General features: G+C 39.4%; 1 protein-coding gene across 2 annotated transcripts in view; it reads right to left on the bottom strand.

Annotated features, from left to right (window-relative positions):
* The window catches only part of ANKRD29 (ankyrin repeat domain 29), a 648,684-nt gene extending 635,475 nt beyond the window's left edge, over positions 1–13,209 (bottom strand). The window contains exon 1 of one of the 2 annotated variants that reach the window (XM_044065358.1): positions 12,794–13,209. In XM_044065358.1, coding sequence (XP_043921293.1) covers positions 12,794–12,814 — 21 coding nt within the window. In that variant the 5' untranslated portion in view covers positions 12,815–13,209. The remainder of the gene's footprint in view (positions 1–12,793) is intronic. The other variant, XM_044065359.1, reaches the window with a different exon arrangement.
* Between the last annotated feature and the right edge of the window lie 289 nt (positions 13,210–13,498).

Below are 13,498 nucleotides of genomic sequence, written 5' to 3'. Positions count from 1 at the left end.
GGTTTGAGATAGGAAACATTAAGGTATACTAAACATTTCAGCATTATTGGAGTGGGAGCATGTGTACAAGTGTTTGCATGTTAGATTTAGCATAATGGGTAGGTAAATGAATAGATTTAGTAATGTTTATCATATCAATCACTGCTGCAGTAGCCTTAGCTACATGAGTTATATCCTGCCAAGGAAAAGCTTCAGGGCACCTTCCACTTGCCCAAAGCATTAGTCAGCTGACTGTGAGCTCACTAAAATGACAGATATGGGTTTCAAACCCTTCAGAGTTTTCCTGCCATTTAAGCGAGTGCTCATCTGCGGGCTTTCAAGGAATGACAGGCAGCTCGTGCTTTTCCTTTGCAGGCAGATATGTTTCCTCTGGAGAAAAAATGTCCGTATTAAAAATGTACTGTTTTTTGCACATTCCTCCTTAGCAAAGTTATTTATAAGTTAGGAGTTTGTGTTTTAACAGACTTGTCATGACTGTCATCAGACTGTACTTTTAAATGGGAGTGCACTTTTTCTTGTCAGTTTAGAAGTTGTTTAAAGCAGTTGAAAAGCATTTTTTTTCTGTAGAGAAATTGTGTGCATTTTACTTTGTGAGCTAGGAAAGTGTTTTAAGGTACTTTTTACTGTGTTTTTTGTGAACAAAAAAGACTTTTAAAGAGTTTAAAATTTTATTGGCTGATGTTTCTAGTTTTCCTCAAGAAAGAGTAAGGATTTTCAGCTTGACAATGGAATAATCTACTGGTCCCATGGTCAGTCCTTCATGCAGGCACAAAAAGAAAAAGGTTAAGCAAACAGCCTTTGCCACTACAGCAAACTGTTAAGTTGCCTCTGCCACATGTGGGTGACTCTGCTGTGGCCAAAGCTGGTTCCTTCTGGTGTAACACCTACAGCCGCTGTAGACCAGGGGTTAGCCATGTACCCTGCAATTGTTGGGGTACCCTTAGTGGGCAAGGGAGAGTTACAATTGTCAGTTCTGGGAGAGGGAACAGGGTAGACATCCTTGTTTGATCAGAATGTTTTGCCCAACCCTGGGGAAGACGCTGATGCCATTAATAACATTGCTGGCCCTATTTTTCCTGCTAAAAAGAAACAGAAAAGTAAACATGTATTTGTTCCTCCTCAAATTTCCTTAGTGAAGAGTAGTTTACTGGGTTTGGCTCAGGGTTTAATTCAGGCTATCAAGCCTTCTTTTAAGGTGGTTACTGGTGAAAGAAAGTGGTGTATTTTTTCCTGAAGGGATTCAAGATTCTGAATCTGGACAGGAAGATGAAGAGACAGTTACAGAATTTGCTCCTCACTTTTCTGATTCAGCGTCACAGAAGAGCTCAACTTTTGATTCTCCCTGTGGGGGTTTCTTTCTCAGAGACTATTTCAAGAATGTGCCAGTATTGTCAGTGGGAGAACACTGAGGTTTCTCAGTTTGTCAGAAAGTACTATGAGTTGTTACAGAAGGAATTTCCAGAACCTTCAACCATCCCTCCAGCTCTGTCATCTTTGCCCCTAAAAAGGCAGAATGTCTAAAGTTCCTCAGTCTTTTAAGTTTTTATACACTCATCCCAAGCTTAACCCGGTAGCAGACATAGCTTAAGTTAATCTTACTGCTGTTCTAAACATTTGGTTAATTCCAGTCCTACTCTTTCTGACAAGGATGTGAAGATTATTCATAAGTATGGGAAAAGTATATGCTTCTGTCATACTCTTAGGACTATCCACTGCACCAAGAATGTTCACAAAATGTCTAGCTCCAGTTATAGCTCATTGTAGGCTACAGGGACTCCACATTTTGCTGTATTTAGATGACTTGCTTATCTTTGCAGACTTTTGCTTTTGATGAGAGATGTCTTACACAAGCCGAGATTCAAAGAGAACATTCAAAAGTTTTTCTTGACAACTTCACAAAGGATTATACCTAAAATTCAAAAGATTCAAATATTCAAACTAAAATTTGACATTCACGTATACATGACCATAAAAAAGTCCACAAAAAACTAGGAGCGTTAATTAGAAATAAGCAACTTCTCACCAAAGCAGCAAAGATTTTAGTAGCAAATTCCCACCTTATCTCCACCCTACTTAATGCCTCTCCAATATATACCAACCTAAGGCAATGCAATCTAAACAAGCTAGAGACCTGCTACAACAAAATCACCAAATTCGCCACAGGGGCATCCTACCATAGTCACCACTGTCTCTCACTTGCTGAACTGGGCTGGCTTGAACTCCCTCACCTCCTTCAATGGTATCAACTTGCACTCGCCCACAAACTAGTAAACCACTAAAAGTTCCATCCCTCCAGAATCTACTCCAACCCTATCGTACCACCAGACCACTAAGATCAGCAACAAAAATCATTTACAGGTCACTAAAGACAATAACTCTGCTGGAGAAGCTCTATTCTCTTGCGCCATAGCCAAATTATGGAACTCCTTCTCACCCACAATTACCTCTGTACCATCATGCACCCACTTCAAAACTTTACTAAAAGCACACCTAAAGACATGCTGGCTATGCCCTTGCAACTCCCCCTCTAATATCACCCACCCCATCCACTCACTACCTTTCTTTCCACCCCACTAACTACCTTGATTATAGCAAGCTCGGATGCTCATAAGCCTAACTACTTATTATACAGCAGGGACTTCTTATTGTAACAATTGTTAATGTCTGTTATGTACTTCGCAGATGATAAAGATTCTAGTTGTCTACTGATGTACTATGTTCTTCATCTGTAACTATGTTTGTAATTTTTAATTGCTATGTTGATCAAATTGTTAATTGCTATGTAAATCCAATGTAACTACTGTCTGTATATTTTAACTGTGGAGCTTTTCTCCCCAGGCCTCCGCTGAAAATGGACCTACATCCAGTCGGACACTCCCAGTCAACAAATGTAAATAAATAAATAAAATTCTGTTCCTGAGGTGTTAGCTTGACACCTCAGTTCAAGAGCTTTTCTTTCAAAGAAAAGGATTCTTGGTCTTATAGCTTCTTTGATTCTCATGATACCCCTGGCAAGACTCCACATGAGAATGATACAATAGTATCTGAAGTCTCTTTGGTCCCAATACCAATATCCTTTGTCTTTTCAAATCCCAGTTCTGAGGTTTTATCATATGAGAAATCACTTGGCAGAGACAGTAAATTTCCCTAAAGCCCAATCACCTCTTCTTCCTTCCTGCACCAAAGCAGTCAGTCACCACAGATACCTCAGACTTTGCTTGGGGAGCAGTTTCAGGAGAGATAAAAGGACAAGGTGTGTGAGACACCAAGGACAGATGCAAGCACATAAATGCTATAGTACACTTGTCCTAATCAAGACATTTGACTTTCTGAATTATCTTTGGACTGCAGGACTTCTTCAGGTTGTTATAGACAATAACCACAGTCATGTGGTACATCAACAAGAAAGGAGTGACCAGGTTGTACCCCCTTTGCAGACTAGCCGTGTTAGCTTGGGATATAGCTTCACAGCACAGTCTCACTCTACAGGCATCCTACATTCTGTCAGAGCAAAACTGCATAGCAGATAAGCTGAGCAAGACAAGGGCAGAATCTCAAAAATGGAAACTAGATCAAAGGGTCTTCCAAGATTTAACCCATCTGTGTAGAAATCCTCAAGCAAACCTCTTTTCCTCCAGTTTAAACAATCACCTTGAAAGATTCTGCTCCAGGACTCCATGCAAGAAGGCTTGGAAGACAGATGATTTTTCTTTTTTCCTTGGAGATGAATGTTCCTGTATGCTTTTCCACCAATTAAATGATATCCAAGGTACTTCTGAATATTCAGAAGGAATCTCCAAAATCATTGTGGTGACTCCCTTCTGGTCTACACATCAATGGTTCTCCTGTGTTTAAGAAATTGCCAGGGGCAATTACCACAAACTTCCTCACATTCTGGATCTACTCACACAAGATCAGTGGTGCTTGATACAACTTAACCCCAATGAACTTCAACTGACTACCTGGATGATAGGGACTTAATTATCTTTAAGCACCTGTTTACTGAGGACATGCATCAGGTACTAATGGATGTAAGAAAGACTGCTGTTAGAAAATCATATATTAGTAAATGGAAAAAGGTTTTCTAGTTGATGCCAATAACATAACCAGTACCAATTCAGGGCTAGTGTTTTTCTGGTTTTACAATATTTGTGTGAGTTGCTATCCTATGGCCGTTCTCTCTCCTCCATTAGGGTTCATTTATTGGCCTTTTCAACATGTCTGCCCATGGAGCCTCCTCTTTCAATGCATTCTCATGCTAAAAAAAAATTGAAAGGGGTTTTACAAAGGAGGCCAATAAGAAAACCAGTGGTCCTACTTTGGGATCTTAATTTTGTGTTAGGGAAATTAACACTTGTTCCATTTGAACCAGCTAATTTGTCTGAGTTGAGGTTCTTAACACGGAAAATTGTTTAGCTGATTGCTCTAATCTTTGCAAGTAGAGTATCTGAGTTACAAGCTCTTATGGTAAGTTAACCCTATATCATTTTGCACAGAGACAAGATTTATTTGAGACTTAATCCTTCTTTTATGTCTAAAGTGGTATCTGAGTTTACTTTAAGCCAAACTATCCATCTCCCCTTTATTTTTCTGTAACCTAAAAAAGAAAAAGAAAGGATATGCATAACTTGGATGTACATAGAAAACTCAGGTGCTACCTTCACAGAACTGAATCATTCAGATCTTTGGATCAGTTTTTCATTTATTGTGAAGGTTAAAAGAAGGGACAATCTGTGTCAAAACAGACTATTTCCAAATGGTTGTCTCAGGTTATTACTTATTGTTATATTCAGCACAACAAAACAATTCCAGGCAGGGTCAAGGACCACTCTACTAGGGCCTTGGCTTCATCTATGGCTTTTTGGAAAGGGTTGGATTCTAGAGGTGTTCTAGAAGCAGCAGCTTTGTCCTCTAGATATGTTTACAAGGCATTACAAGTTTGATTCATTCTCTAGGTCTAGATCAGGCCTTGCTAGGACCATTCTCCAGGGGCTCCTGGAACCTTCCCCTTCCATCTTCCAGATGTGGTAAACTAGGGTACTGTACCCAAATAGCTAAGGCTACTGCAACAGTGAGCAATATGATGAACATAGTACACTTGTATAAGTAAACTTACCATAACAGTAGATGTTTGAATGATCACTGCTGCAGTAGCCACTTCCTCCCTCCATCCTACTTGTTTCTTGTTGTGTTGTTTATACCAGGGTGTGAACATTTATTGTTTTTGTTGTATCTAGCTTTGTCCTTTCATAGATCACCCTCCCGCCCTCTCTCTCTGCTGGCATGAAAGCTCTGAAAGGCTTGGGTTCCAAACCTGTCTTTTTAGTCAGCTCAGCTTGAGCTGACCAACAGGTTGGGCACCTGTAAGGTGCCGTAAGCTCTTTAAGTTGGCCGACTGTTATACCCTTGCCAGGATATAACCTATACAGCTAAGGCTGAATCATTGATCATTCAAAAATCTACTGTTATGGTATGTTTACTTTACTTACACAACTATACCTTGTGTGTGGGTGTTGTTACATCTGATGTGTGTATCCAAATATCTTGTGTAATGCTGGTTTTGCAAAAAGGGTTTTTCTAACGTAAGGTGAGGGACTAGAGTTGGGGCAGGGGCATGGTTAGCATGCATTATTAAGGTGGTGCAAGGTGGCATAACACTCCGACTATACATGCAAATTATGTGGGAATGAATGGTGGGATTTTGGTTAACAGATCAAAAGAAATTGTTTGTTTCCTTTTGCAATATTTGTTTTAACTCTTTTATTTATTGGTATATTGATTTTCAAAATGCTGACATTAATCATCTTTTGTGATGCTTGCAGAGTTTGCAGAGGGGATATCCTGCTAGATGGCAAAATGGGTGGTTCAGAAGTGGGGATTAGTGAGGGGAGTTGCAATTCAGGTGCAACCTTCACAGAATAATATAGTTTAATGTTTACCATCGCAATCATATTTAAGTGGTCACACGAGAACCTCATATCATATTGAATTGTTTAACTCAATGGTGACCAGAAATAAAATGCAACTTCTTTGTGGATATACCATAGCAGCATTAGTGTGATGTTATGTAAAGGTAATATTGCAATTTTTTTGTGAAAATGCTTTCAAGAAACTGTAACCTGAAACAAGAGTTCCGCAGGTCATTACTTATATACCGCTGACAGCTCATTTAATTTTGAATTTTAGTTTTTCACAGAATCTCCAAGTCCCCACTCCAAAAATACATATAATTCTTTTTAAATTGGATATGTTTTATGTTGCATTACAGAATGGGCAGACTGTACATCAATATCCTGATTGGAGAATGAATGTTCTCCAGCAAGGTATTAATGTACAAGTAATGCTCACTGACAAAGGAGTCCATAGTTTCATGGCAACATATCAAGCTGCCGTGGAGCTCAGACGGCAAAAAAAAAAAAAAAAAAACCTAACGGCCACCATTATTTTACACTCACTAAGCAGTACTTCTGCTGTTTAGCGAGCATAAAATGTAAAAAAAAAAAAAAAAAAAAAAAAAGAGAGAGAGACTGTGTGTGTGTGTGTGTGTGTGTGTGTGTGTGTGTGTGTGTGTGTGTGTGTGAGAGAGATCGAGAGAGTGAGAGAAAAAACGAGACTGACCTTGTGTGACTGAATGTGTCTATGAAAGTAGAGGAGACTGTGTGTATATGTACATTTGTGAAAGCAGAAGAGACTGTGTATGTGTATATGTGAGAGAGAATGGGGTGTATATAAAATTGTTGTGTTTTACATGGTTATTATTATTTTAAGCACTATATTATTTTGTATATATGTTTGATGTAAAATGCTTCCTCCAAAACCATTAACATATACTACAGCAAGTTTGAAACATTAGGTGGAGGAACTATTTTACATTAAAAATATATAAAAAATAATATAGTACTTAAAAAATAAATAAGCAAGTAAAACACAACAATTTTACAGAGCACACATTCTCCAAGCACAATAATGCCCTCCAGGGTGTGTGTTAAAGTTAATTAATAACTTTCCAAGGGTGTACACATTAACACACACCCTGGAGGGCATTATTGCTTGCTTAAAAAGTGTAACATTATGGTGTGCTACTATCATTTTGGCAGCTCATTTTGGAAACAAGTCCTCTGCATGACTGCTAGGATGGTAGTTTGGTGGAGACAAGCTTCTTGTCAGATATTCCAGAAGGTTACTAGATTAATATGAAATAGAACTGGGTCCGACTTCCATGCAATAGAGTGAATGCTACATGGGAGTGAAGAGGGACCATAAGTGACACAGTGGTATTATTGTAATGAGGACCTATAGAAATTACTAAGGAAATGACTGCCTCCCCCAGAAGCAACACTGTTTTGGTATAGGCTGATAGGTTCATAGGAGAATACTAGGCTATTATTCCTGCTGGGACATTGTAAGGCTAACCATGTTACCTGTTTGTTGCCTAGCTATGTTATCCGATAGGTATTTAACAATACTTACCATCATTTAAATAATTTTCATTCATAAAGGATTAATTGCTATGATCACACCTTCAGTGTATTAGGGAACTCTTCTGTAATGTTGGGCATTTAAGCACTGCCTCTATCTATTAAGAAATATGGGTCACTCCTGGGGTAAATTTCCTATTTCCCATCCATTGGTCTACATTATGTTTTAATAGGGTTGTGGATGAGTCTTACATAGACAGGAGGTCTGTTCCAGAGTAGCGGTATCCTCTGAGATTTGTAACTGTTCTACCAAACCATTCTGTTTATGTTGCAGAAGAGGTTTAGTTCCCTGGAATGGATGGTCCTAGTACCATGTGGCTATGGAGAAAGTCTGTAAGCACTGGTTCTAAGGATGCCTTATAAACTAAGCAAAGGTCACCATTTAGTAAGCTGTATGAGACCAAGTATAGTGACAAGGTTTTGAGGCAGTCCATGTAGGACATGTGCTTTAGGCCCACTACTCTTTTTATAAGACACTTCTGTGGTCACTCTAGTGTTTGCAAAAGCCTGGACTGCTACATACCGATGGGAGCATTGTACTCAATAATGGGCCTAATGAGGGATGAATAAAGTGAGACAATGGCATGTTTGGACCTAGAAGCTATCCTTTTACTTATAAGCTGAATCTAATAGAAGGACTTCCTTAAAGCTGTGGCGACATGTTGGCCAAATGCTAGATCCCTGTATATGCAAGTTCACAAATCTCTAACTACCAGTTCTACTCTTATGGGTGTAGTGGCAATGTGATAGTTCCCTGGGGCAGATAGTTTTCCAAAAAAAACAGAATAATGAACTTCTTGACATTTAGCTTTAGCCTATGACTCTGACCCCAGTTATTTGTGTGGGACAAGCCTTCCTCCTATAGGATCACTGAGACTTTGGTCGATTTTGTGACTGTTCCCAGCTTGCTGTCATCCACAAACTTGGTCAGCCACAGATCCCTGATGTTTGCTTTGTCTTTAGAGAACTAGATGTCAAATAGGAACAGCCCCAGCACAGTGCCAAGTGAGACCTCACTCATGACAGGTCTTTCTGTGTAGGTGGCTTCTCCTATTCTAACTTCCTGTTTCATATCTGTGAGCCAGTTTGCAATCTGGCAGATGACATAGGCATTTATTCCCGATTGGGGTATTGTGTCAAATGCTGTGGCCAAGTCAAGGTACGCAGTGTGTACTGTCGTTCCAACCTCCATTGCTTTTTTTGACTTTTTTGAAAAAGTCCACTAAGTTGAGAAGGCATGACCTGCCTTTATCAAGCCCAAACTGAGATTGATGCAGTGTCTGGAGGTTTTCTATATCTTTATTGATTTATTCCATGACAAGTCTTTCCACAGCTTTACATATATGGCTGGTCAGACTTATGGATTGATAATTACCCCAGTCAGTGGATGTCCCTCTCTTGGTCATGGTTATGACTGTTCCTGTCCTCCATTCAATTAATACAAAGCCAGTCTGGAGGCAGAGAATGAACAGAATAGACATGTCATGCTTCATGCTTTTCAGGATGTATCTTGGGATGCTGTCAGGCCCCATATATGCCATAGTTTTGGCCTTTGAGAGTGCCTCCAGGATTCCATCATGTAGCGATAGCTGTGGGTGTATGGATTTCTAATATTTTTTGTGAGATTACAGGGGGTGAGAGAGGAGTGAAGTTTGATTTAAGCTTATCTACCAGTAGGTTTCTTATATCCACACCTTCAGTATACATGGTGCCATTTATAATCAACTCGGCACACTACTGTGTATTGGCCTTGAGACTGCTGATATAGTTGAAGAAGGCCTTACTTTTTCTCAGATGTGGATTTGATAGTTTTAAATAGGCTCCAAACTTGCTTGTTTTAATTAATGACTGAATTTCTATTCTGCTGAGTGTTGCACTTCTTATTCTTGGCTAGAATTTTCTTCCTCTTGTTATAAAGTGTATTTATGTTGTGATTCCACTAGGGTGGATTTTAGGGTTTGCCCTGCACTTGCTTCTAGTGGGTAGAGCTACATCTATGCAGTTAAATATGTTAGGATAAGTTGGAAGTGCATGTTTCTGCATGACCAGTAGAGCTTTCTGAGTTTGGGGAGATTTGAAACTAGCTAGGGTAGCACTTAGAAGTAGGGCATTTGTCTTAGAAAAGTTCTAAGTGTACCAGTATACAGGGATGTCTCAAGTTTTAATTTCATTTAGAGAGAGAGATGTCTTTATGATCAAACCTGAATGAGGATACTACATTAGGGATGTAGCATAATTCACCCATGTTAGACTTGATGAGTGAGGATACTGCATTAGGGATGTAGCATAATTCACACATGTTAGACCTGATGAGTGAGGATACTGCATTAGGGATGTAGCATAATTCACACATGTTAGACCTGATGAGTGAGGATACTGCATTAGGGATGTAGCATAATTCACACATGTTAGATCTGATGAGTGAGGATACTGCATTAGGGATGTAGCATAATTCACACATGTTAGATCTGATGAGTGAGGATACTGCATTAGGGATGTAGCATAATTCACACATGTTAGACCTGATGAGTGAGGATACTGCATTAGGGATGTAGCATAATCCACACATGTTAGACCTGATGAGTGAGGATACTGCATTAGGGATGTAGCATAATTCACACATGTTAGACCTGATGAGTGAGGATACTGCATTAGGGATGTAGCATAATTCACACATGTTAGACCTGATGAGTGAGGATACTGCATTAGGGATGTAGCATAATTCACACATGTTAGACCTGATGAGTGAGGATACTGCATTAGGGATGTAGCATAATTCACCCATGTTAGACCTGATGAGTGAGGATACTGCATTAGGGATGTAGCATAATTCACACATGTTAGACCTGATGAGTGAGGATACTGCATTAGGGATGTAACATAATTCACCCATGTTAGACCTGATGAGTGAGGATACTGCATTAGGGATGTAGCATAATTCACCCATGTTAGTCCTGATGAGTGAGGATACTGCATTAGGGATGTAGCATAATCCACACATGTTAGACCTGATGAGTGAGGATACTGCATTAGGGATGTAGCATAATTCACACATGTTAGACCTGATGAGTGAGGATACTGCATTAGGGATGTAGCATAATTCACACGTTAGACCTGATGAGTGAGGATACTGCATTAGGGATGTAGCATAATTCACACATGTTAGACCTGATGAGTGAGGATACTGCATTAGGGATGTAGCATAATTCACACATGTTAGACCTGATGAGTGAGGATACTGCATTAGGGATGTAGCATAATTCACACATGTTAGACCTGATGAGTGAGGATACTGCATTAGGGATGTAACATAATTCACCCATGTTAGACCTGATGAGGGAGGATACTGCATTAGGGATGTAGCATAATTCACACATGTTAGACCTGATGAGTGAGGATACTGCATTAGGGATGTAGCATAATTCACCCATGTTAGTCCTGATGAGTGAGGATACTGCATTAGGGATGTAGCATAATTCACCCATGTTAATGCGTACAATGTCATGGATATTATTTCCCCTCATGGGTACGTTGACTAGTTGTTCTAGAGTGTTTGTATTGATAGAGTCTTGGAACCTCTGAGTTTGCATACTAGTGATGGCATATATTTCACAGTCTATGGCTGCAAAGTTGAAGTAATGTAGGAAAATGCACTGGGTTTGGTGCTTAATGGTTCTTAGGATTCGGGTCCATGCTTCTACCATCATATTTATTTTATACTCCACTTGTTGTGCAGGGAACTCAGCTGGCAGCAGGGAGGGTGAAATACAGTTTAATGTGATGGCATAAAAAAGTGTGAGGCTAAAATAATATGGGAAAAAACAACAAACATTAACTAGCGTAATGTTACACACATAATCTCAAATGTCTCTTCAGTGTGCTTTATGTTGCAGTTACTAGTATATCCTTACATCTGCCAATAGATTTAATGCATTCGTTATAAATACATTTTAGAAAATAAAATAAACTAAATATGATACATAATTACTCATTCCCCTCTAAAATAGTTGTAACCTAGTCTTTTTCTAAATCACTTTTGTATTTACCTAGTTACCCTTATTGCATTTCCCTTTTCAGTTAAATTATTCAGGCATTTGAGGAAGGGGGTCTTCTTTTTCTACATGCTGGAGCAAGACAGTATACATAGAACAAAAATGTTAAGATCATAGAAGCAAAACATAACTTCACAATCACTGGAAAGTCAAGGTGAAAAACTGAAATTTCACTACACTTGAATGTTAACAGTAGGGAGAACCCAAGAAAAAGGATTTAGTGAAGTTAAGTCACTGTTTTTATATGTGCTTGAGGGGAGCTCAAGAAATCTGTGCTTACTGAATTAAGCCACTGCTACGTTTCAGCTTGAGTTAGTCAAAGTCAAATGTTTGAAATAATAACATTGTGACAGTGGTATATCTTTATTACATACGAAGGAAACATTTTGTTAGCTAACATGTGCCTGTCCACACACACACACACACACACACACACACACACACACACACGCACGCACGCATGCACGCACGCACGCACGCACGCACACACACACACACACACACACACACACACACACCAGAACTGCAGTGTCATGGAATACAGTCCAGGTAGAGGTCAGATAAGTACATTACAGAAAGAAGTCATCTGCTAACTCTTCACTGACTGGTAAAGTCAGGATCCTCATCCTTTCAGATCCTTTTCCGGTAGACAGACTTAAAAAACAAATGCAGACACTTTATGGAAATATGGGTATACAGATGAAACATACTAATAAAGGGAACTTTGAGAAAATGATGCAAGCAGTTTCATGCAGGCTGACGTGGGAAGAGCATCAGAAAAAGGCAGCAGGAGTAATTATTAACTGCTGTCTATACAATAAACTGTTCAGGACACCTGAGAAGAATGGATGGGCTCACTCAGCTAGAAAGTTCCATCTTTCCAAAAACAAAATGCAGAGACTGTGAATTTGCAACCGCTGTCAGAGGCAGACATACACCTCTACATGTTTGGCCTCCCTGGCAGGTACTTAAGTATTATCCCAATAAAGTTAACAGAATTAGCATCACAGACTTGAACTAAAAAAAAAAAAACAAAACAAAAAAAAAACACTAGTGTGCTTTGCTTTAATCTTTCTACATTGCTGCAGTACAGATTCAGTTAACACATCTTCACTAACTGGAAAATACATACAATGTATAGTTTTTTAAGCTACAACCTCTAATACACTCTGACTAGTACAGCTTTGGCGTACTGCTTAGGGGAAAAAAAAAAACAATCAAACATGAACTGCAGTTTCTGTTTATACAATGGTACAACTTTACCTTAAAAGACATTGTGCACATTTCAGGCAGAGAATCCTGTAGAGAGAGAATGCAGAGTGTGCTTGTCCTTCTCGAGCACTCGCTTCTTTTCCCTGTAGCTTCGTTTGAATACTAAATGTCAGAGATTTATGTAGCAGAAAGGTGGTCTGTGGTATCACTGACAGCTGCAGCATCACTAGAAATTTAGCAGACTGTACATGATTTGAACTAGTAGAGCTGCTGGCACCAAGGAGGCGATAAGAGCTACAGACAGCTGAAGGCCCTCCTGCCCTCCCCAGGTTACAACTGTGAGGGATAAGATTACTGTCTTACTGCAGCACAGCAAGTAAGCTCCACCCTATAGTCTCGCCACGGCTACCCTATGATGAAGCAAAAATATCCTCCATACACAAAAAAACAGGCACTGCTTCATACAGCCTGCAGTTAGAGAGCTATACAGTAATGCAGGGAAAAGGGGTGGGGGTAGGCGGTGGATGACTATTCCCATGTAGTCAATGAACCAGAATTTAACTATGAACAGCCAATAGTCTGACTGGAGTGTAACATTAATTTGAGCATGTCAGAACTGGTTGTGATGGTTCTAATTAAGAATAACTGCCTAGACACAGTTTAGTCTGCAATGTAACCCTTATGGCTTATATATAAGGTATCACAATGACTGCTTATGGTAAAGATCATTTGCAGAAAAGAATGAACGGGATTCTG

The sequence above is a fragment of the Protopterus annectens genome, chromosome 3.part0 (genome assembly GCF_019279795.1).
Source record: "Protopterus annectens isolate FY-2018-M chromosome 3.part0, PAN1.0, whole genome shotgun sequence".
NCBI lineage: Eukaryota > Metazoa > Chordata > Ceratodontiformes > Protopteridae > Protopterus > Protopterus annectens.
This window is presented reverse-complemented; position numbering and strand designations above follow the sequence as displayed.